Consider the following 26,373-nt stretch of genomic DNA (forward strand, 5'->3'; position numbering starts at 1 on the left):
TTTAGTGATTCCATCCCATCTTGCCTAATCCCATCTCGCCTAACGATTTATCAGCCGCTGATATCTCCAAGATAAGAATGCCCACCATTTTAGGCAAGATGGAAGTTCCCATCTTGCCTACTCCCATCTTGCCTAAGATGTAAGAAGGGAATTTCTGCACTAAAGAAGGAATTTCTGTAGAGGGAATTTCTCCATTAAAGAAGGAATCATTTTAACCAGATGTTTCAATCAATATTCGCCGTTCGAATATGTCTGCAGTACAGATACATGGAACAATTATTACATTTTCTGAAACCATCACAAATCTCGGGATAACAATTGATCCATATTTTGAGTGGAAACCCCGTTCAACGTTGTGCGTAAGAAAGCGTTCTGGTCTTTTCATTCACTCACCAGACTAAAGAAAATTCTAACCATTGACACAAAATCACTCCTTGTAAAATCTCTAATATTTCCTCACCTCGAATATTATGATGTAACTCTATCAGACTTAAATGAAGAACTGTTTATAACGTATCCAAAACGCCTGTATACGGTTTGCTTATAATCTTAAACGATCAAACAGCTGGGACTAATGAAACTTTCCGATAGACGTTATCTGCATCGACTCACACTTCTCTAAGATTTTGCGCTTTTAACAACCCTCTTACTTATTTCAACGATTGCAAACATTAAATGCTCATCACGATCACGATACAAGATCAGGTGTAAATAAACTCTTTTCACTTCTCCTCTAAATATTACTAGAAATCATTCTTTGCTTCCACTGTCCGTGCATGGAATGATCTTCCACCCAACATGCGACAATCTCAGTCAATCAATCTATTCAAGAAGTCGGTTGAGTAGACCATCCATGGGTCTCTCTAGGCCAGAGTTTATCAACCTAGGGATTGCAAGAAGCTTTCATGGAGGTCGCGAAGATAATTGGAAGAGATAAATATAATTAGAATATAATACAGAAAAGTATTTTTAAATATTATTTTGAATCTTGTTCTGATAGGCATATTTTTTATACATACTGTTAAGAACAACAAAAAATGGTGTCTTCCCACTTGAGTACGTTCCCATTTTCGTACATGTCAAAATCCTTCCCAGTTGCGTACAAGTGCCAGATGCAATGAAATGTCATGATTTAAAAGCGAGATAAGAATTCCCATTCCTGTACAGGTTCAATACCTGGTACTATTTCTGTGAATTTTTGTTTGTTTTTGAGCAGAGCTGGATGTGGAATCTAAAGGTTTCGTTTCGAGTAGCAGCCACAACGAATAAGAGCCCCTGAATAGTTTCATTTTGCACGCCAGCACGACCTTCTTTATTGGCAGACATTTAAGAGCTACAACAAACTTTCTTCCCAATTTTTTGTAATTCATGCAGATATTGAAAGTTCAATAGAGGAAACTAATGTGATTCCAGTGGTTTTTAGCCCATTGCATGGGGCACGAACTAAATTTGGTTGTAGCTGATTCTACAGTAAAAAAAATATTCAGAGCACTTTGAATTTCTGCTTGAGAAATCAAAATAGTGTGCAATTGCCACTGCTCCATGCTTACTGATCTGACGAAAATGCTGATTTTTTAAAATTCTTCTAACCCTTTATTTTTCTCTTCTTCCCTAAATATATCTGAAAATACTTTGTATTATATGTTTATTTGTAATAATATATGTGTGAATGTGACATATATATGTGTGTGTGATTGTGAATGTAATTTTTGTTGTGATTTCAATGTTCGTCATTTCAATTATTATTTTATAAATACTTCGTATTGTCATATTAATTCTGATGATTGCATGATCAAGTGGTAGACAAGGCATGATTAGCCTTAGTTTCACCATGTAAAATAAGATTAAATAAATTAATAAAATATTGGGAATCTCTGTCAACTAGAATATAAATATATAATAAACACTACACAACAAGAAAGCACAGGGGAGGAAGGCGATTTAGTGAATTTAGTTCACTTTTAGCTTGTTTTGGGAATACTGGAAGATGACTGGCTGACAGGAGCCAATCAGAAACAGGATAAAAATATATACTTTTAATGAATTGTGCTGATGATATATATAAAAGTAGCAGCAGATACACTTTATGAGATTGTTGTAGTTAAACATGGCTGTGACTCACTTGGAGAGTATACGCGGTGAGAAGTTAGTGTGTTATGAAGAGTACATATATCGTATTAATAGAGTTTGTGGTAATAAAACCTATTGGAAGTGCAGTGAAGGTTGTAAGGCTACTATTGTTCTAGTGGAAGATTCTGTTGTGCGTACGTCGGGTCTGCATGCACATGAGCCCAATACTGCAAGGAAACGAGGGAAAATATTGGTAAGCAAAATGAAAGAAGAAATAAGAAGAAATCCTACCTCTACTGTGCCAGCAATATATAGGTATGTTAAGTAAACTAAAACCAAATGTTGTCAGAGTCTTACATATGTAATTATTTGGATGGAATCTGAATTAGCCGTACACATTTATATTAAGGTAACCTCCAGTGTAACAACTTTTGTTAATTTTGAGAATCAGTGTAGTAGTACCATACTATTTGACACGAAAGAAGGTTAGCAATTCTATACTTAGTCTAAAATTTCTGCTCAAGTTCGTCAAATCCAGCCATTGCTGGTTATGTGCAAAAATACCTAAGGTCCAGTAGGTGCGTTATTTATGGCCATGTGGAAGTGCTAGGCATAGCTCGATGCCATTCAATTCATTACAAATCCATATGATTTGGGCTTTTTAAAAAGGATTAAAAATGTAACGTTTTAAGGAGGATTAAAATATTGGATTTGAAGAGATGCTTTTCCTGTCGATTCGGCATAATATAATCATATGTCCTATCGTCGCTCAAAAGTATTTAAAAAAAGAGCCTCAATAGCGAGCTTGCCCTCACTACTATTCGAATAGAAGTTATACAAAAAAAAAAGTCATAGACTACGGTTCACTACTTATAGTGTCTGGATTTTAGTGTCCTAATATTCTATCAGAGTAATTTAATCCCTGTATATTAAATCTTCTTCATTCCAAGAACAACTTTTTCCACATTAATTGAGATTGCAAACTTCAAATGTGGAAGCGCGAAGAAATATTATTTGCTTCGTAATAAGGATTAAAAGAGACTTTTCAGGGATTTAGTCGGGGGTGACCCATGTCTATGTATTATTTTGCCGATTGTAAAGTACAATCAAGTGTCATGAACCACAATTTATGCACTGTGAATTTGGAGATCAGGAATAGCTTTGGCTCAAATTTGGTATTTTAATACTGCTTGAAATGTTACATTTCATATCCTTCATCTCCTTTCACATATATATAAGGTGGATTTGCAATGCATTGAATAGAATCGAGTTTAGCCTAACAGTTTCACATCCATAAATAACGCGTAGACACTTTTGCAAGCTTCAATGACCGTATCCGATGTACTTGAACAGAAATTTTCTCCATGCTAGCAAATGACGCCACATCACCTAAAGTTAGAATCTAAATATTGTTTATTTTGTTCGTTGCATCCGAGAAACGACTAGAGGAAGTATTTCTGTAGAAGTGCTGCCGGAAATTCCTAACTATTCTGGTATTAAAAGTTCTTTGTACAGAACTCGAAATAAATGTTTACCCACGCTACCCAAGACAATAGAGGAGTTGAGCATAGAAGGAAGATGGCGACAAACAAGTGATGGGAGAGATTTTCTCTTGATTGACGACCAACAGGATTCTAGCCGAATTATTGTGAGTTTCATCTTTTTAATTTTTACTTCATTAACCCGAATGATTAAAAGTCCTACATAGACAGCGACACAGTGGTTGCAGCGGGTGTAACAACATTCACGTTAACTCCGGTTTTCATTTGTCCTACAACAATTCATTCAGTTTTAATCTTTTCTGTGTTTGGCTAAGTTTGAGTAATGATTAAGTCTCTATTATATTTTATTTTATTATACAGTACTTTACTTTCCGTTTAATCAAATTAAGGAATGCAATTCCATTGAATACAAGAATGTCGTTATAAAATCTCTTATACATTAAATTGTGAAACGTATACTCTTGCACACTTAGATTTTCTCAGATATTTCTTTGAATTCATCTATAGCTAACAGGTCGTGTAACCATGTATGCATTTTCTTTAAATATGTACATAAACGTTTTTGAAATGCAATCTTTTAGTTTAATGTCCTACGATTATGCCCTTTAGGCTAAGGAAAACGATAATTAAAGCAAGTGAATGATGATGGAAGAATTGGTGGAAAGAGAAAGTGGCAGAAAACGGGAGTACCCGGAGAAAACCCACAGACATGGTGTTCTCCACCACAAACTCACTTGGCCGGGGATCGAATCAGGGAACCCACATACCAGAAGTAAGCACTCTACCACTGAGCAACCGTTCCCCCATAAACATTTTTATTACGTACAGAATTGATTTTTGTTTTATTCTGTATAATCCGTCGCCAAACTGCACTCATATTACCAAAATTCTGAGTTCGTTTATGAAGGCTTGTAATTATTTCTAGATTACAGGAAACCATTACATACTAGCAAATCATTTTATATATAATCAGAAACAATCATTTGTGTATTAGATATTTGAAATTATTGTGCAGGGGTGACTTTTTTAAAATGTGAATCTACCTTTTTTTTAACACGTTTTTGTTTTATTTCCAGGTTTTTGGTACAAGTGAAAACTTGTAAATATTATGTATGAGTGAGAACGTGCTGATGGATGCCACTTTTAAGTCTGCACCGCGTCTTTTCACCCAATTATACACTTTTCACGGCAAGTACTTAGGGCAGATGTTTCCACTATTGTTTTGTCTTCTTCAAAATAAAAGCCAGGAAACATACCTGCGTTTGCTAACTTTGATAAAAGCAAAGGCATCAGAAAATGGTATGAATTTAGAACTGAAATGTGTCACGACATACTTTGAAACGGCTGCGATAAATGCACTTACGTTGTCTTTTCCCAACGTTAGCGTGAGAGGGTGTTTCTTTCATTTCACTCAGTGTGTATGGAGGAAGGTGCAAGATCTGGGACTAGTTTGTTACTATAAAGAAAATGAAGAGGTTACGAAATGGGTTCGGCGTGCAGCAGCGCTTCCCCTCGTCCCATTAGATAATGTTAGTGATGCATTCCTATACATTCAGGAAAATGCACCCGACGTTCGTAATAAAGAAGCCTTTCACGACTATCTGGTGGACACTTGGTTGGACGAATGTGGAGCATTATTTCCACCCTAAGTATTCAAGGCTTGTTTTTCAATTGATCTAATTATGATATGTACATCAGGTTCGTTAGAGCAAGCTACTGATCATATTGATCATACAGAGTTACAATAAAGAACTGCTTAAATTATAAGAATATTATTTGATAGTTGCATATATTAATATTCATAGTTAAATTTGTATATGACAAGAAAAATTCTATCAGCCGTGACAAAGTAGACAGAACATCTAATAGTATAAACTAGTATTGTGCACCTAAAATCCTTTATTAACTGTAATTAATCTTATGCTGTGATTTGAGTTTTTTTCTGCTTATATCAAATGTGTTGTTTACGTAGGTGGTAGTATGTAGCTAGTATAATTTTACTTATTTCTTATAATGCTACCACAGGGACTAGTTCCTCTAAAGGCTGTGTCCTTTATTTAGGTATATACTTATGTCTGTCTGTATTCAAGATTATATCACCTTTTTATTCATTCCAGCAAGATGTGGAATCATTTCAAAACTGATAGTAGAAGGACGAACAATCCGGCGGAAGGATGGCATGCGAAATGGAACAGAAAATTTCCAGGACACCATCCCAACACATTTTCATGTATCCAAGCCTTACAAGAAGAGCAAGCTTCGAATGAATTAGCTATAAGAATGTTGGAGCTGGGCAATACCCCTACAAAACAAAAGAAGAAGTGGAGAATAATTGAAGAAAGGCTAAAAAACTTAAAACAAAGACTAGTGAGCGGAAATATTGATTTGTTCACTTACCTTAACGCAGTATCCCATAACGTTCACATAGGGTAGCTTCTCTCTTTCTCTGTGTGTATATACTATTTCATCGGGCAAATCATTGTTACATGAGCATTAATGTGCTTTCTTGTTGTATAGTGCTTATTATATATTCATATTGTAGTTAACAGATATTGCAAATATTCATTGAAACATACTGAAACTAGATTATTGATTTTCTTATGTAGAAAGATTAATACATAGATTATTTCTTTTCTGAAATGTGCGTATGATTTCACAATTTCTTAGTGTTGGTCGTTAATACTAGTACAGGAATTCCCTCTTTAGAGCAGAAATTCCCTTCTTACATCTTAGGCAAGATGGGAGTAGGCAAGATTGGAACTCCCATCTCGCCTAGAATGGCGGAGATTCTTATCTTGGAGATATCAGCGGCTGATAAATCGTTAGGCGAGATGGGATTAGGCAAGATGGGAGGACACCCATTTAGTATTCGGAGGGGCACATATTACTTTCATACGGTACTATTCTATTTATTATTATATTATAAACGTATTATTATTTTCTCCTCCGGGGTCAGTGCCCCCAAAAACATGTCTGGTACGTACAAACACTGCCTAGTTTCACTATAACTTTTACAAAACAAGCCTCATTATTCATTAGTATGATTAATATTGTTATCCTTTCTATTTATTTGTTTTGCAAATTTGTCTAACTATTTTCCACTACAGAATCACACTATTTTCCAGACAGAATTTTAAGATATTCATTAGCAAGGAATCAAATCTCTTCCTACAATTTCGTTGTTTAAGAGTACAAAGGGCTAGTATCTACTTGCGTTGCTTTTGTCAATTTACTTAATAAAATATGAAATATGATATTTTAACTGAAGAAAGGTAGTATCCTATTAGTTACACAACCTTTCATCAAACAGTGTTAGAAACAACCAGGAAAACTAACATTGGTATACAAATATTCAAACCATGTCTTGTCCTCCTACTTTTAACGTCCAATCGCCGTCAGTGTTTGAGAGTATATTTATATGCACAGGAGAGTATATTTATATATAAGGTTCAAAGAAAGAAAGATTTTTTTAAGATATAGTAATATAATAGATATAGTAGACGTAGACTGAAAGTATTTGAGAACAAGATCCTAAGACGAATATTCGGTCCCAAGAGGAATGGGAATGAGGAAAACCGGAAACTTCACAATGAGGAACTACATAATTTATACCGTTTACCAAACATTGTTAGGGTAATCAAATCTAGGAAGCTCAGATGGGCAGGTCATGTAACCAGAATGGAAAAAAAGTAGGAACGCTCTCGAAGTTTTGGCTGAAAATCCAATTGGAAAACTACCATTAGGAAGACATAGGTCAGATGGGAGGACAGTATGAAGGTGGATCTCGCAGAAATAGGAATACAAAGTAGAAACTGGATCCAGTTGGCTAAGGATAGAAATCAATCGAGAGCTTTTGTGAATGCGGCATTGAAGCTCCGGGTTCCACAAGCCATAGAGTTAGTTAGTTAGTAGTAGTTTATTTGACCCTTCTCTGAGAAAAGCACTATTAGTATAAACTCACTGCTTTGAAAAAAAAAAAAAAACACTATTTCCTCCTCTGCGGTATCTAATGATTTCTGAGAAAAACATTTAAATTTCAAACTGCTGCTTTAGTATATCTAAACACCGTTGACTTTATGCATGAATCAACAATAATCACAAAAACCATGCACTCGGGGGCACACAAGAAATGTATACGTTGAACTCTCCCCTTACGACCCATCATCTTCTCCATCTCTGTCTCTGTTTGTTCTCTTCTCTCCTTAATTATATCAACATCAAAGCAGCAGTGTTCTGTTTTCAGTAATTACAAGCTCAATTTGAACTCTCGTATTTTGCGAGAGCGAGTTATTATCTGTAAACATATTTTATGAGGAATTTTTTCTTTTAAGAAAAAAAGATTTGATATTTTACATAAAGCATAATAAAGCTAATTAGTAGTTAAATAATTTTAATATTTTCCCGTTAGTATATGTAGTAAATTAATGAAAAGTCATGATGAACTATATGATGATAAATACAGTATCATATTTTTCATCTAAAGTTTAGCTGTCTGTTCTAAGCTTCCCCGACTTTCTCAGCGAAACGAAATTACTAAACCAAACTAAATTTAGGATTGAATTTCATTCGTAGCATTTAGAATAATTCCAGCATACTAAATTCTTTGTCAATCCGAAGTATTAGTATTCACTGACAGTGCCATTTTTTAAAAATATTTCTATTTAAAAATATAAAGTCCTCGTTACATACCTTCTTCTGAATGAAGTTAAATTCCCGTTGGGGATATAACTGTAAGATGTCAGTAAGTCTTCAACTAAGGGCCACTTTTCGAATTTTTGTACTTCATTCAACGTTAAGAAAATGTCGGTAGGTGAGTTCTACAAATGTCTTCTGATGCTGAGGACATCATGTTTGGAAATGAACTCTACATGTTTACATGTTGGAAAATATGTAATCGATTTAAAACTTGTAGGAAAAAAGCCTTTATATAAACAAGATTAGAAGAAACTAGAAATGTTCACTCTTCCATTCATTTCTGTAGGCTTGTTTCTTTTCTAATAGTAATAGAAAAAATAATAGAAAAAATTATGTACAATGGTTTGCTTCTTTCCTGATGGACTTTTTCTAAGTTACGTACAATCATATTCTATTTCTCTTTAAATTTCCTGTACTCACGTCAGCATGGTTTACTCAAAGTAAAAGGCGATATATGATGTTTTGGAAAGTAAGTAAGTCTGCGTAGTAATTTATCAAAGACAACGATATGATCAATTATCATTATTTTCTGAATTAATTGTATCATTGTGTATATCAGAAGAATTACAAATAAAGTGTTTGAAAGTTACCTTACGCATTACATGTGAAAAATACAGACTATGGACAATTTCCAAAGTCAATTATTATATTTTATGTCAGCATAACGTCCAGAGCCGGATTTAAAATCGATGAGGCCCTAAACGTTGAAGATAATGAGGTCCTTTATATATCCAGCTGTGCAATCAGTCCATGCAGAACGTAGGTAGGTACCCTATATACACAAATGATCAAATTATTGATATTTTAGGGAGCATACGAGCAGAAGGGGCTCTATTATTTACATCATAGGAGTCTATACAAGACAAATCACTATTGCTATATGTAGTTTTTTTGTATTTGATTTTTTATCTTACATTTTGAAAATGTAAGTCCTCAGTCCTGTTTTATTTTAGGTTTTTAGGGCCCCCAAGAAAGTTAGGCCCTAAGCTATAGCTTATATCTGGCACTGATAACGTCGATACACTGTCACAAACAAAGCTATAATATATCATTTGCCGCTCATCTGCATTTACATTCCTATTGCTAACCAACTGCAAAATATTCGATATGGATATTAGAAAACGTGTTTTGATTGACTTATTAATTAAAGTTTAATACCTCTTTCCGGCATTGATACTACATAAGATGGAACCTGTTGCATAAGGTAAAATACAAACCACTACTCGGCTATTTTTCAGGGCAAATATTCTCAACGGAGATCTATCAATCCCAGGGCCGCGCATGAAGAAAGAAGATGCGTTATCCACTTGATCATGAAGGGGTACCAGAAAAAATTGGAGAATTCACTGTGTTACAAATTTCAAAGTTTATTTTTGCTTCCTCGATGAAAGAAGGTGATCTTTATAGATTTTGACCTCCTGATTTAGGATCTGTTCTTAGTTTTGCTCTATCACCCACAGTTTTCGAGAAACAGTAAAGGTTAGTGTATAAAATAACCTTTGTACATGAATCAATAGGAAATTTTATGGATAATATGAAGTATAATACAGTATTGCAATTGTTTTATTTCAATTTATTTTTAAAATTACACTTAAATTAGTGCAAATTTGTGCATTTTGTAAGAAAAAAAATAGGTGCCCGAGCATAAGTCACAAAACAGAAGGAATGATTAATTTTACATTTATTTGCTTTATCATCCACAATTCTCGAGAAACAGTAACGGTTAGTGTATATAAAATATTGCAATATACCTTTGTACATGAATCAATACGAAATTTTATGGGTAACATGAAATACAATACATTATTTCAATTTTTTAAATTCAATTTATTTTTAAAATTACACTCAGATTAGAGCAAAGTTTTGCATTTTGTAAGTGAAACTAAGAAAAATAGGTACCAGAGCATATATTACAAAGCAGTCACAAAACAGAAAAATATTTAATTTTACATTTATTTGTACCATTGCATTGCTTATTCAAATCAGGTAGTTGGAAATATCTGAACGTTAACGTCATACATTCTAAAACTCTTGTTGCTTTAATGAAACCACTTTGAACAAGAAGCAGACCTGTTGTGATATTGTTTTGTCTCCCTTTTTTAAGAACCAACAAAAATCTGTCAACATTGGAGGTATCCATTTACCCTTGTACCTCTTCTCAATGGTAGCTAAGCCTTTGTGCAACCTTTCACCATGTTCATCACCCACATGGCCTGAGTTAGAATGGAAACAATTAATATGACTATTCAGAAAGTGAATCTTTAAAGACATACTACAACCCATCGTCCGGTAGGCATCGATTAGGTTTTGAACCATTTCCTTATAGTTTGGATCTTTTTTTCTACCGAGGAAATTTTCAGCAACTGCACAGAATGCTTCCCATGCAAACTTATCAGTGCCTTCCAAGAGTTCATAAAATGTTATATCGTGCATAAGTTCTCTGACTTGAGTACTGGTGAAGATTTCTTCTTTGAGCTTCATGCTACTAATACAAGGAAATTTTCGTCCAATGCTTCACTGTTCCCTGTTCACTGTTTTGATCCATTGCCTTCACAAAATTTTTCATTACCCCAAGTTTAATGTGTAAAAAAGGCAAAATAATGTTTTGTGGCTCAATAAGAGGTTGATGTGCCACATTTTTTCTCCCACTCAATAGTATTCTCTACGAGGCTAGTCTTTTACAACGTAATTATCGTATAATGCACGACTGTCCCATTCACATAGATAACAGCAAAATTTTGTATAGCCTGTTTGCATCCCTAGTAACAGAGCAATAACTTTAAAATCTCCACATATTTTCCACGAGTATTTGCTGTACTGCACACAATCAAGCAGAATCTTCAGGTTTTCGTAGGATTCTTCAGGTTTTCGTAGGATTCTTTCATGCATGTGGAATATCCAATAGGGATGGAAGGTAAATCACAAAGAATATGAAGAAGGACAACTTTTAAGCTTACCTTCGATGGATCAATGAAGAGATACCATTCATCTGGCTTATGTTCGTATCCTAACACACTGAATAGGTCATCAATGTTGTTACAGTAAGAAACACTGTCACTTGTGGAAAAGAATTGTATCAATTCTTTTTCACGATAACGATATATTGAAATTTTCATATTTTTTTCCAAATAATTATATTGTTGCATCCTAGAAGCAAGTAGTTCTGCTTTCCTTTTCGGCAATTCTAAATCCCGTATAACATCATTTGGTTCACACTGTGTCATTTTATGAATCGCATTTGAATTTGGTGGAATATACTCTGTATCTTGAGGTGCAACCTCAGAACTCATCACAGCATCTTCTGTCAGATTCGTCACTAATGTTCAATTCATAATTATCTGGTTTCTCTGGTACAGGAAGGTCTACTGAATATGGAACCGGTCTCAGGGCCGAGGGCAGATTTGGGTAAACAATTTTGATGGTATATGATTTGACGTTTCTTCTTAGTTTTAGATGTATGTCCTAAAATGTTTGTTAAACAGAAATAGCAGCCTGTTACATGGACTCTTGGCTCTCTCCATATCATTGGGACAGCAAATACCATTGAATATTTCTCCCCTTTAAGCCATGATCTAAAAATGAAATGAAATCTTTAAGTTTTACGTCCCACGGTTATGCCGGTTAGGCTAAAGGAGACGGTGATGATGAGAGAAATGGTGGAATGAAGAAAGTGGGAGGAAACGGGAGAACCCCGAGAAAACCCACGAGCACGATGTTTGTCCACCACAAGGTCCACACGGCGCGAGCTGGGATCGAACCAGGGACCCCAAGCACCGGAGATGAACGCTCTACCACTGAGCCACCGTGCCCCCCAGCCGTGATCTAAGGTCAACAGCACAAGTTGAACAGCAAATGTGGGGGTGACTAACTTTTGTCTTGATCCCCGCTTGCACATCCAAAATAAGAGTTTATAGCACATCTTGATGGTAGGAGTAATGGTTCTCCTTTGCGATTTCAAGGGGAACTTTCCGCACACGTAATAAAATACATTATTGTCATTAATACATCGGCGTGACATGATGAAATCAACGGCGTTATGTGAGAAACACACAATATCTTTGTTTTGTTCTTTGTTCGTCTAATCTCTGTAAATGTATATGATTTGACGTTTCGTATTATTTCAGGAAAACACAGCACTCACTGATATAAGGAACAATCAATAGAACACTCATTCCTTATTTTAAATCTCTTCTCACCGCTTTCTTATCTTTAAAGTTCAACACACAATACCTTTGTAACAAGCAACAACGAAATGAGTTATGCCTTATCAACACATGACACTGTTGCCAAACAAAAAATATAAAACAATTCGCAGTGTTGCCAAACTAAGGAAAATAAATTTCCCTTTTCGGGGAAATTTTCGTCGTACACAGAAAAAGAAACAACAATTTCCCGCAATCTGTGGACGATGAGCAAAAACTAAGGTCTTTTCCAGAGCTTGGGGGTGGATGCCTGCCTGGTACACCGCATAACTTTCAGGAATCAAAATTACTGTAACACAGTGTAATTGAGATTTTATGTGCTTAGTTCATAAATTGGGAAAACGTACATTATAATTATTAAAATGAGGAAAACATTAGTGTTTCATCTACTTTAAACATTGATGTTGGAACTGAACAATTATATAAATATATAGAAGGATATAGCGTGGCTCAACGATACAACCGTCACTTATGAAGCGAATAGACTAGCATGTGTATGCTTAATTCATATAAATGTTGGTTCCACTCTTCACTATTCGAGGTTAAAGTATTTATATTTAATAAAATATTTTTTACAATCTGCGCGATACATCTTCATCTTTCTACACCCAGACAGAGGATCAGTCCTCAAGATCAACTTGAGACTCTGCCTGGGTGTAGAAAGATGACGATTAGTGATTCCGAAAATGAGCAAATGCTGATACAGTCAAAGATCTTTTAAGTACTTGGAAGCGGCACCAGAAAATTATCTCCCCAATGAAATGAATTTAAAACAACTAGAAGTAAAAATCAGTTCTCTAAAAAATATCACAAACATTGCTATTAAGTTTAAAACTATCCTGAACTTTATTACATACCTTTCTGCAAATAGATTATTTAAACTGTACACTGTATTTCGTTTCAATTAAATAATATTTTATTTAGTACTTTTTTTTTTCAATACGTCGAGGATTGTGTGGGATGCAAGAGCTATATAGTGATTTTTTAAATAGGTAATGTAATTAGTGTAACCACTTAATAATTAGATATACAGTATATTATCGGTCGTTAAGCTACTGGTACAACTACAAACGGAAAATATAGGTTTCATGTAACATCTAATAAATAAATAAATAAATAAATAAAAATAACAAAACTAATATCTTGAAGTAACATATTGAGACATTTAGTACGAATTTATTTTTTAAAAAGATTAGTACTTGAAATAAGTTTTAGCTAGATAATTAGATGATCTCTTATTCATTTTTTGCTAATGAAACACAAAGTTTGAACTTTGAGGAGTGTTCTTTGTTATCTAGCCAGATGTGTTTGTTTAGAAGGATGTGTTTGAGATCTGAATAGACAATGCTGAAATGCACACAAGACGAACATCTGCAGACCCTATTTTCTGGCTAAATACTTCTGTTCTGAACTGAAGAGATTCTTTGAGTTAAAGAGAGTTGATAATGATAGCATAGTAACACTGTGACTAGTAATAGAGTACCGTCTCGCCAAATCATTCTATGTATCTATTTTCCAATTCTTCAGAACAAAAATAAAGTTACTTTGTGCCTAATGTATAAAATTTTCGAAATCACTTATGAGACTTCCAAACTATGCATGCATAAGCGCCAGAAGTCTTATAGAACAGCAATGCCCGTCCATCTGTCGATAAGTATCATAGCAAAAATGGTAAAAGATATAAAGAAACGGTTTCTTCCAATCGATTCAGCGTCCCAAGAATAGGTTTCATCTCCTCCGTTAATTCTCAAATCAAACTGGAAGTGGCTTCCAGTTTCAATGTTTATTGCAATAGAACAAAACTGGTAATAGATAGCGATTATAGGTTTTCTGCAGTCGATTCAGTGTTCCAAGGGAACATATCGCCTGTCGCCTCAACCCGCAACCTCAACTCGCAACCGGAATTGGTTGAATTTTACTAATATTTTCGGTTTCAACATCGATTTTTATAAAGCAAAAGCGATAAGAGATAACGAGGAGTGCTAGATTCCATTTTCTCCGTTAATCCTCTAGTCAAACTGGAAGTGCTACTAATTAGCCATTTCTTGTTTCAACGCTGATCGTCATAGGACGGTAATAAATAGTGACAAGCATTTTTTTAAACAATCGAGTCAGTGTCCCAAGAGAATATACCACCCGCAACACTCTACCAAAATCAGAAGGGTGAACGTTATTAGTACTTCCGGTTTCAATACTTTTTCCATAAAGCAAAAATGATAAAAGATATCGACAAGTTGTTTAGGACACAAATTCAATGTCAAAAGAATGAGTTTTGTCTCGCTTTTTACCTATCTTTTCAAGCCGGAAGTGGTGAAAATCTACAGTATTTATTTTGACACTAACAACAAAATGCATAAAAATGGAAACAGATAGCGACAAGCGGCTACTTGATATGGATTCCGCCCGCATGTAACGTGAATTTCGCCTTGATTAATTGGTTCGTGTTTTTAACGCTAGGGTGAGCCTTGTCTTAGCCTTGACTATCTCGTCACTGATTGGTTCGCCATCTGCTGGCTGAATTGTAAACCTCGAGTGGCGGGCGTTTACAACTCAGTTGGAGTGACAGGTAAGCAGTGATGCCAATTGAAGGGAAATTTCCCTTGGTGCAGGGAAATTTCGAGTAAATTTTGGAGAAAAGGGAAAAAGGGAAATTGCTTGTAATCTCTCAATACTGCAGGGAAATTTGAACCTCTCTTCAATCATTTATAGATTGAACATATTTACGTATCTGATTAATCTCATTAAAATTCAGTATAAATTCAACATCTTATTTGTTCCAAACATAATCCGTTGCACATATTTCACATAAATTCTCACAAGTTATCTTGCTTTGCATTCGTTAATATTTATCAACATTACACATCGATCAACATTTAGTTAAATTCGAAACATTACAACAATGCTTATTTAAAATCTTTTATCAAAATTAATCTTCCCATTGTTGAATTAAATGCAATGCAATAATATGAAATATTTCTCAATTAAATTATCACTCCAACTATTGTAAGTTTGGTTTTCCCAATCAGAAGATGTTTTTCCCAACCAGAAAATTGATTGTGAAGAGGATTAATCGATGTAAGAGAAGAAAATCTGCGTGTCGTGAATGTAAATATGTATATATGGGCGAATACTGGGTCATTAGTGTATGTGTGTTTGTGTAACTTTACAAATTTTCTGGTGACTGTGCGCACAGAATTATTAATTCTTAAGAATTCCGCATCTCTAAACTTTGTATTGTGCTTACGAACATTCCTCGTGTACAGCCAAAGACAGTAGCAACTAGAGTTTTCTTTGTAACTGTTCGTATTCGTTTCAGTAAATATGGGAGTGCTGTTCTTAAGTAAGTACATACCAAATATATACTTAATATTTTCTTTGTACCTTAGGTTACATTAATATTAAAATCTATCATGATGTCTAGGATAAAAATTAAATTTACATAATATTCATTTTACATTTTTTATGATTTCTTTAGGTTGTCCGTCCTGACAGAGGTATTTATAGGGTTTTTCCTCAGTCACACCAGGCAAATGCACAGATTGCACCTTTAACATAAGTCCTGGCCTACACCTTTCCATATCCTTTCCCCTCCTCTATCGCGACGCCTTAGATACCTAAACAACAAATCAAGTTCAAATTCTGCGTAAGCTCAAAGGAAGGTTGTCAGGTATCTGCTTGTATGTGGTTATAAGATTGGGGTGAGGGGGTAGAAGCGAAAACGATTAAAAATACGTTTACTAAGTACTTGAACGGTTTGGATGAAGGGAAATTTTGTCCGGAAAAGGGAAATTCTGAAGCTTGTGAAGGGAAAACGGCTCTAAAGGAATTGGCATCACTGCAGGTAAGGATTCGGAAGATTAGCGTTTTTAGTTCCCTTTAGAAATTACTTTAAAATAAGTTAAATTGAAAGAAAGTAAAATGGATTGAAGTTAGAAATAGAAATATTCACTTTTATACGATGGATTGAAGTTAGAAATAGAAATATTCACTTTTATACGATGGATTGAATTTAGAAATAGAAATATTCACTTTTATGCGAGGCTAACTATTTAGCCCAACGTTTGCTAAATTGTAATCTATTATTTTTCTCCCTTAAGTCGTGGAATTCTTTATTTGTGCTTTAACCATAACTTGTTCAAACATGAATATTTGGCGACGTCCATTTGGAAATTCAAGTAAGTACGTTTCATTTAGAATTAAAAAAAGTTTAAATTTATCAGAATTACATTATGTTTGTATTATAATATTTGCTTTTTGCATGTTTGGTGTGTTCATTTTACGTAATTATTGCGACTTTAAATCAAATTAATCAAAACGTGCAATTGCTGCGAATACTATTATATTCCTTGTTGTTTTGTAGTACTAAAAATTTTTGCTCCTTAATAAAAATATTACGTGTTCTATTAACCTTTCTTTGCATGCTTGTTACATATGTTTTTGGGCTTTTGTATCAGTAGTTTAATTATCAAAGTTAACGTTGAATTTGCAGATAGAAAAAAAAATTAAAAATAAAAGTAACATTTATTCATGGAGTTCTCATTAATCGAACCGAGTGCCTATGCATGCGGCAGGGTTGTCAACCGTTCCGGTTCTAACGGGACTGTACCGATTTCTGACTGATTTGCCCCGCGTCCCGACCGGACACTCGTCCGGACGCATATTGTCCCGACTTATCGATTTTCAAAGTTAATTAATATTTTACTGGGCCATTTTTTTGACAAAGGAATAACTTATTCTTCTACACGCACAGTTTTATGTATTCGTCTTGTTCACTTCAACCATAGTTGGTGGGCAACATGGAAATTTTAAAATTTTTCTCTCGCTTGGGAGAGCTGTTTTATACTTTGATAAGGCCTCTTCTTCGTAACTGCATCTAGATATGCTATCCTTGGACTTTCTCTTCCTGGTTTTCCTTCTGCCTGTCCCTCTATCAGCACAGTGATCCAATCGGAGTGTCGAATAAGATGGCCAAGCATGCTGTTCCTTCTTTTACGTATTATCTTCATGACCTGTCGTCCTTCATTAGCTTCCTTTAGTACGTCTTCATTCCTTTTCCTTTCGGTCCATGATATGCGCAGCATTCTGCGCCAACACCACATTTCAAATGCTCCCAGCTTGGATATTTAAGCTTTTCTCAATGTCCACGTCTCTGCACGCTCCATACCAGTGTCTTAATAAATCGTTTACGAACGTCCAGCGACACATTTCTTGATGTTGGTAGTCCTCTTTTCCTATTGAATGCTTGTTTAGCCTGTGCTATTCTGGAACTTACGTCTTTTTCACCTCTTTCGACCGAGGATATTAGACTTCCTAAATAGGGAAACGTCTTAACGTCTTCGATGTTTTCTCTCTCTAGCCACACGTTTGCCCCTTTCTGTCCTGCTCTTGTGTACTTTATCACTTTCGTTTTCTTCTTATTTATCTTCATTTTGCATGCTTTTTCCAGTTGGTCGTTCAAGCTTGAAAGTGCTTCCTGCATGTCCTCATCGTTCTCCGCTATCAATGCTATCATGAGCAAACCTTACTGTGCTGAAAACCTGACCATTTACTTCTACGACTTTCTCGTTTTTATCCAAGAATTTTTTCATAACCTCTTTTGTATAGACGTTGAACAGGAGAGGTAAAAGTCCACATCCTTGCCTCACTCCTTTACTTATTCTTGCTTCCTTCTGATCTCTTCCTATAACAGCGGTCTGGTTCCTATAAAGTTGGTATACTATTCTTCTGTCTCTGTAATCTACTCTCAGCTTCTTCAACGCTCTGAACATGACATTCCAATCTACGTTGTCAAAAGCTTTTTCTATATCTACAAATGCTATCACAATTGGTTTATTTATTCTGATGTGCTGTTCCGTGATCAACCGTAGACTCAGTATTGCTTCCCTTGTTCCTCTTTTCCTCCTGAATCCAAACTGGTCCTCCGATAACCGTACTTCGATCTTCCCCTCTATTCATTGTGCGATAATTTTGCAAAATATTTTTGATGCATGGGAAAGCAAACTTAGCGTTCTGTGTTCTTCGCATTTCCGTGCGCCCTTCCTCTTCGGGATAGATACCAATATGCTTTTCTCGACATCTCTTGGTATTTTTCACCGAGATGTACATTTCATTAATAAGATTAAATAGTTTCTTCTTTTGTTGCTATTCCGAGATTCTTAATCACTTCCGTTGGTATTTGATCTATTTCTGGGGCTTTACCATGTTGCATTTTCTCCAAAGCATTGCCAAATTCGCTCTGTAAAATTGATGGACCTAATTCATTTTCATCGACGTCTTCTTCCTTCTCTATCTCTTCTTCGTTCTCCCTGTCTCCTTTGTAGAGTTCTTCAATGTATTCCTTCCATCTTCTTGTTATCTGCTCCTCTTAACGTTGTCTCATTCTTGTCTATGATAATGTCTGTGCCTTTCTTTTTCTCACCGAACTGTTTTCTAACTTTTCTATATGCCGTTTCTGTATGCCTTTGACTACATTTTCCTCAATTTCTTTGCATAAATTGTTTATCCAGTTTTCTCTGGCTTTCTTTACTTCTCTGTTGATGTGATTTCTGCACCTTCTGTATTCCTCTTCTTGGTTTGTTATCTTGAACTGTTTTCTTTGCTCCATCATTTCCAATATTTCTGCTGTTATCCAGGGTTTATATTGGGCTCTCGGTTTTCTTCCTATGTGCTCGTCGGCAGCTTTTGTAATCCCTGCTTTCATGGCTTCCCATTTCGAGTCGATGTCATCACTTGCTAAAGCTACCGTAGACGCCTCTTTGTCTGTCGCATTTGCAAATTCCCTTTTCATGTTTTCATCTATTCTTAGCTTGATTGTGTTCCATCTTTTGTTTGGCGCTACCACTCGTTTTCTCTGTAGTCGGAGTTCGCTCTTCATCAAAACTAAGTTATGGTCTTGAGTCAACGTCTGCTCCTGGGTAACTCTTACTGTTCTCACTTGATTTCTAAATGCTTGTCGGACCAGTATATAGTCTATTTGGTATCTTTCTTTGCCTACTGGTCTTGTCCATGTGTTTCTTCTTCTTAGTTGTTGTTCGAAGAGAGTGTTCGTTACAGTCAGGTTATGGCTTTTACAGAACTCAATTAATCGTGTACCTCTCGCATTCCTTTCTCCTAGGCCGAAATTCCCGGTTACATTCTCTTCTTTTGCCTTCGCCGCTGACTACTGCGTTCCAGTCACTCATGATGATTAAACTGTCCTGGTCTTCAACTTTCATCAACACTTCTTCTATTTGCTCATAGATTTCTTCTACTTCCTCATCTGTGTAGCTTGATGTAGGCATATATACTTGGATTATCGTCATATTTCTCGGTTCGGTTGCTATCTTCAATATTATTATCCTTTCATTGTATTTCCAACCGCCTATAACTTTCTTCCTATCTTCTTATTCAAGACAAAACCGATTCCTGCTGTACCGTTTACAGTTTCTGAGTAAATCATTCTGAAGTCTCCGCTCCACATGTCTCCTCCATCAGGCCATCTAACTTCGCTGATTCCCAAGACATCTATCTTCATGCGTTACATTTCTTTCTTCAGGTTTTCCAGTTTTCCACACTGTAACAGCGATCGCAGATTCCAGGTTCCTGTCCTGCAGGCGTTTCGTTTGATGACGACCGAGGAGGCCGTGCTGTGTTTCCTTCCACTGCCGGGGTCGACCCCCTGTGAAACAGTAATGTCGTATTCCCTAATATTACATTCTCTTATTTCTCTTTCCATGTTGTTTTCTAGGGACTGAGTAAAGTGGTGGTGTCCCAGGTCCTTCCACCTCGCAGTGAGACAGCCATAGAGGACATCCTGTCCTGCCTGTTTTTGTCCACATCTGAGCCTTGCCGATGCCAATCATCTTCAGCCTCAGTGTAGTAATTGTAGAGCTGCTGCCCATTACCATAATATTTCTCTTCGTCTGACTCCTATCCCTAAAGACCTGTCCGGCATGGGAAGCCTTCTAACAGCGAAGCTATCTCCAGCATAGCTCTTGGTATCATTAGAGTACGAAAGTCCCCCCTCCCCACCCCGCAAGCAGTTTTATGTAAAGAATAAATTTAACAAATTTGTGTTTTAATTTAACTCATAAAAAATAGCATTTCATCTTTTATTTTTAGTTATTCCCAAAGGGAATAGCCAAGGGAAAGACCTGTTTAGTTGATAATCTGTTTCAGTTATTATTTAAAGGTACTCATTTGTTTGTGATAAAAACCAAACATTCTATATAGTTTTTAAAACTTTGTTTATGTTAAATAAATTACAATTGTTTTGGTTTGAATTTTTTGTTGCCAAAGAATAAGACTTGATTTTAGTAGTACTTTTTGTCAGTAATTCCTTAATAATGTTATGCACTCATTTGTGATTATATATATATATATATATATATATATATATATATATATATATATATATATATATATATATATATATATATATATATATATATATATATATATATATATATATAAAATTGCAGTTTTGGTTTGAATTTGTGGCATAGGCCTATATTGCTTATACTTAGTGATGAGCAGTGTGTAGGAAAATAAAAAATTAGGTGCCGCGTTCATTTAGGTTCGTGTTATTCAGTTGATTATTTACATTGTTTTCAATGACTTCCCGTACGTATAGCCGTCTCGAGGGCGGGGTGGGGGGGGGGCTCTAACACCGATTGTTCCGTCCCGATTTTTTCTTAAGAAAAATTGGCGACCCTGGCAAGCGGGTAAATTACGCTGCACGCAAGAATATGTTTCATCTCTGATTTTATTCTATTACAGCCGGAAATAATAAACATCAATTAACACTCATTGTTTTAATATCAATCTCCATAGAACAAATAACAGAAAGAGGCACAGCGTAATGGCTTTTGGATAGGAATCAGCGTCCAAGAAACAGATTCTCTCTTTGATCTTATTTCTCTATTGCAACTAGTAGAAGTGTTTTTTTTTTCCTCTTGCGACATACTGTCTACGTAGTCTTTAATTATCTTGTGATTCAGTCTACATAGATATATTCATAATATATTACTTATGTTAACTAACTAACTAACTCTATGGCCTATGGAAACCGGAGGTTCAATGCCGCGTTCACAAAAGCTCTCCACTGACTTCTATCCTTAGCTAACTGTATCCAGTTTCTACTTTGTATTCCAATCTCTGCGAGGTCCATCTTAATATTGTCATCCCATCTGCGCCTAGGTCTTCCATTTTCAGGTAGCACCTAGGTCTTCCATTTTACTTATGTTACAATGTATAAAACAATCTTCAATTGAATTATCACGTTTGCTAGCATGGACAATCTTAGCTCTTTAATTTATTTTTACCCTGCTTACCATGAATAACCTTGGTTGTTTAATATATTTTTGTTCTACGTATAATGGACTACTTTAGTACATTATTTTTGTTCTTTATTCCATAGATAATCTAAATTGTTTATTATTATCTTACATACGATGGATGACCTTAATAGTTCAATAAAAACCCATTATTAGCTCAGTAAAGATCTCTTTTTAAATAGTGTTTTACAAACGAAACTAGGAATGTTTTGCAACACGACGCAACCATGTGTCGCAGGGGTCTGCTTCTCGGTGCATGCTGACGCATGTTCATGCATAGTAACTGTTGCACCAAGTCTGTGAGTTATTCATGAGCAGTACTGGTCAAAAGTGCTTGGTCACGAAATGAGATATGAGCAGTTTTGCGATATAAATTCGGGCGTGGTTTAAATGTAGACCAATGTTTAGAAGAAATTACTCTTGTACTGGTGATGTCTGTCCACATCGTACGACTACATTCAGGTGGTATAGAGAATTCCAAATGGGAAATTTCACTCTAGAGGACGCTGAGAGGGCGAGAAGGCCACGAACGTCAGTTACGGAGGAAAACAGTATTGCTGTTAGGAAAATGTTTGATGAAGACAGACAAGTGACCAACCTGCAGATTGAGAATACCTTAGGCCTAAATGCACCAGTAATTTGTTCAATTCTGCATTATTATTTTCGGGTGAAAAAAAACTTTGTTTTCTCTGGGTGCCGCATCGTCTGATTGAAGAGCAGATGACACGACGTGTGATATGGTTTCGGGAGATGCTGCAAATGTTTGATAAGGAACAATCTCAATATGTGAACAACATCGTGACAGGTGACGAGACTTGGTTGTACTATTATGATGTGCCGACCAACACTCAGAACAAAGTTTGAGTCTTTGATAATGAGGATACAATCTGTCAGAAAATTCTGATCAGTAAAGAAGAAAAGGATAGCTATATTTCTCAAATCAAGAGAAATTGTGGAACATGTTGTTTCGGACACATAAAAGACAGTCATAGCTAAATGGTAGCTACACCGAACAGTGTTTGTTCAAAGTTATCGAATCTATGAAGAACCTACGACCAAATTCAAGAATGGACACCTGGTTCCTCCATCATCCACGATTGGTTTCGGAAGAAGGAGACGTGTGTTAAATGCGGTGGAAATTATTTTTTTTTAAATAAATAAAACTATAGCAAAACTTTTCTAGTACTCTTTGTATTATTTTCAAACAGCAAATTCACAAAGTAAAATTAATTGAACAGTTAAATATAATTCCTACAAGTAATATCCACTTTAAATATTCAAATTTCTTTTTACAAATCAACCTCTCAATTATATTAATATTCAGGAAAATAATATTTTAAAGCAAATGCTATTTGATGTTAAATTTTATTTTCATTAGTGGCACGTATGTTAAATTCGGCATTAATTATTATTAATGCGATATAGCTTATAAATGTATCTGTATATTGAGATGAGTTTAGAAGATAAATAACAATTGAATAGTGAACATTCTTATATTGTAATTTTGAATTGCATTAAACTATTTAATTTTCTTGTTTTGCATCATCTGAAATATATAATTTATGTAATCTATCATTTCTATTCATGTTGCAGATATATGTATGTGTTATGCGTTCTTTTAGCAAATTACCACTATTTCTGATAAGGTACTTACATTTACTTATTGTGTTCCATATATTATTCTATTCTTGCTATTGTAAATGTATGTCCATATAACTGTTAAAAGATTAAGTCAAGAAGAATGAAATCACAGTTGGTTGGTAATTATTCAAGTTATATTCTTCTGAATCAATCTGATTATTATTAGATAGAGCAGCGTTTCCCAACCGGTGTGCCGCGGCACACTGGTGTGCCGTGAATGGGCTGCTGGTGTGCCGCGAGGAAATCGAAACAAATTATTAATTCTCTAGCAATCAAATTGCAAGACAAAGAAAAATGTATATTTGTATTTCACATTACTATGAACCTCTATATGAATCTACAACTTTAAGTTTCATTCCGTGTTACTTTTCTGTGCATTTTTAATGTTGAAAAAAGTATTTGTTATCATTGTTATGCCTATTATTGCTTCTTTATTGCTGCAGACTATTTCGTAACTTGAAATTTTAAAATATCATTTAATTCTTTCGATAGAGCAAACATGCATACAAATTACCTACATTTGTGTTTTAAAACTAAAAGAGATTTGTTTGTTCGTTCGTTACTTAGTGATCTTTTTTTCTTAGTGAAAGGTTGGATAGTTTTCGAAAAAGAAAGCTTAGTTTTAAAAACTTGTGTCCAATATTTCATTGCAATTGCTTTCTATTTTTAAATTAGAATGAAAAATAAGCATAATGATTTGCCACGGCGAAAAACCAGTGATCGAGCTTTCTTCTCTGTGACCAGGAGATCAGTAATCACAGAAAAAAAATACCATGGTATTTTATATTTACAAATAATAATATCTATGAGTGTGCCGCGAGAATTCAAGTTACACCCGTAGTGTGCCGCAAGTTGAAAAAGGTTGGGAAACGCTGAGATAGAGGATTCTTAAAACCGTATTTTGTAACAGAATAAAGTTAGTGTAATAATATAATAATGACCTAGGGTATCGTATCAGATTAAATATTTACAAAACTTTGAATGAATGTTGAAAATGTACTCTTAAACTTCAAGTTCATATCAATAGAAATATCCAGAATTTTAATTTTTATAAGAATTATAATTATTTCTGGAAGATTTCCCTATGTACATTTTTGGTATTTTCCTAATTTATTTTGGTTTCTTATCACAGAATCATTATAGTCATGACATTCTGTTACGTATTTTTCGTTTCATTATTTTAAAGTCTATAACAAAAACAATTATACAGAGGCTGACCCGTTTGCATTGGAACAACTTACAGACAATGACACATACTGTATCAAACCGGTTTTCGCAGAGCAACAAAACTACGCATACGTGTATCAGTTTCGCAGTTGTTATGTAGAGGAAAGGTGTTGTAGTGGGTAAAATGCCTTAAAAATTTGAAATTAAAATTATAAAATAGCAGAAGTATCCGTTCTTCATACAGGAACCATGATGTTTAAGGAATATAAAACCGGAAATTTGAATATTATAAAGAAAGGTCCCTCTTCAGAAGCAAAATTTTGAAAGCACTGATGGAACACGTGCTTGCTCGTTTCTAATGAATATATATATATATATATATATATATATATATATATATATATATATATATATATATATATATATATATATATATATATATATATATATATATATATATCGAATTTCACATCTTTAACTTAAGCGAATCCTCACATTAGGTATTTCTTGAATAAAGAGTGTGAAATTTTAATATTTTAGAAATTGCCTCTTTCTTTAAGAACGTAATTTTTGAAAACACTGAAAAACGTATTCAGTTATTTTCAATGTTTCATTTCGATAACTTCAGGGAATAGTGAGATAGTCTATTTTTCGAAAATAACTTAAAATAAGTATTTTTAAAAATTATTTTTTAACCTTCCGCCTTCATTTTCGTGACACAAGGTTTCCTGTTTAAATATCACGTTTCCACACATAGTAATATGGATTGTTGAGTGAGTCATTTTTACTCTTTTATATGATAGTATAAATTTAATTTTCAAGTAAAGTTTGGTATAAGACTATTTCGTCCAAGCCCTTCAACAAGTTAATACTCAAAAACGCTTGGCTAAACTCTTAGCAATTTCGTAAAGAAGTTATAAAACTATGTAATGAATTGAATTTAAAAATTGAAAACATGTCCTACTTACTCTGGCGGAGTGCCCCTGAGGTTGAAGGAGGTGAAGGTGATCTGAACCCTCTCCCGCTGGCGCGCTACGAATGTGTAGATGCACTGGCGGGAGTGGAACTCCGCATTGAACAGTTCGGGGGCTTGGAAAGTTCCGTTTTGCAGCCCTCCCTCTCGACTCATGAACGTCCGGTCGCACTCTGTGGAAAAAGATAAAGAAGAAAAAGAAAAATACAATGTTTCCCATCGAACAACTCTTCAAGTAACAATAATACTCAATATGACAAATAGTATTTATTATAACGTAACGGATAATATTCATAGGCACTTCCTTAAAATAAATCTCTTAGAAAACACTTGCGGAATATTACATTCCATAGGATGGAACTTGTAATTGTAGTTCACAGCGAGCAATACATTTTCTCTCTCGTCTTGAAAAAGTGAATCTATGTATTTAACAGATAATATAAGTGTAAAATATCTCTCCAACTGGGTTCTAATTTTCAACATTTTAAATATCACAATAAAATATTGTACTAAAATATAAATCATTTTATATGGTTATATTTAAATAGTGTATTTTGAAGGATAATTTGGAATTATTTTTCACAAAAGCAATAGAGTATGAATGTTTCCTTAATACATTTCATATTTCTAAGTTTTTCACACTTTAGTTCACCTAGTGCACCGTGATTTGTCTAGTGAATACATATTTTATTACACATTTTTGAGAAAACCATAAAATTACAGGCATAACTCGATTGTCACATTTATTGTCATAAATAATACTCCAATAATGAAATCCGTGATAATCAGGATAAATAATGATATAAAAT

At 34.7% G+C, this 26,373-nt stretch overlaps 1 protein-coding gene across 5 annotated transcripts in view; it reads right to left on the reverse strand.

The window, feature by feature from the left end:
• The window catches only part of LOC145662942 (tolloid-like protein 1), a 964,318-nt gene that overhangs the window by 71,873 nt on the left and 866,072 nt on the right, over positions 1-26,373 (reverse strand). For all 5 annotated transcript variants that reach the window (XR_014127127.1, XM_081728975.1, XM_081728973.1 and 2 more), the window contains one exon: positions 25,560-25,737. Coding sequence is in view for 4 of the 5 variants with exons in the window: in XM_081728975.1 (XP_081585101.1) it covers positions 25,560-25,737 (178 nt within the window). In the remaining variant the exon portion in view is untranslated. The remainder of the gene's footprint in view (positions 1-25,559; positions 25,738-26,373) is intronic.

This window comes from Thermobia domestica, chromosome 10 (assembly GCF_964235325.1).
Source record: "Thermobia domestica chromosome 10, izTheDome1.hap1.1, whole genome shotgun sequence".
Lineage (NCBI taxonomy): Eukaryota > Metazoa > Arthropoda > Insecta > Zygentoma > Lepismatidae > Thermobia > Thermobia domestica.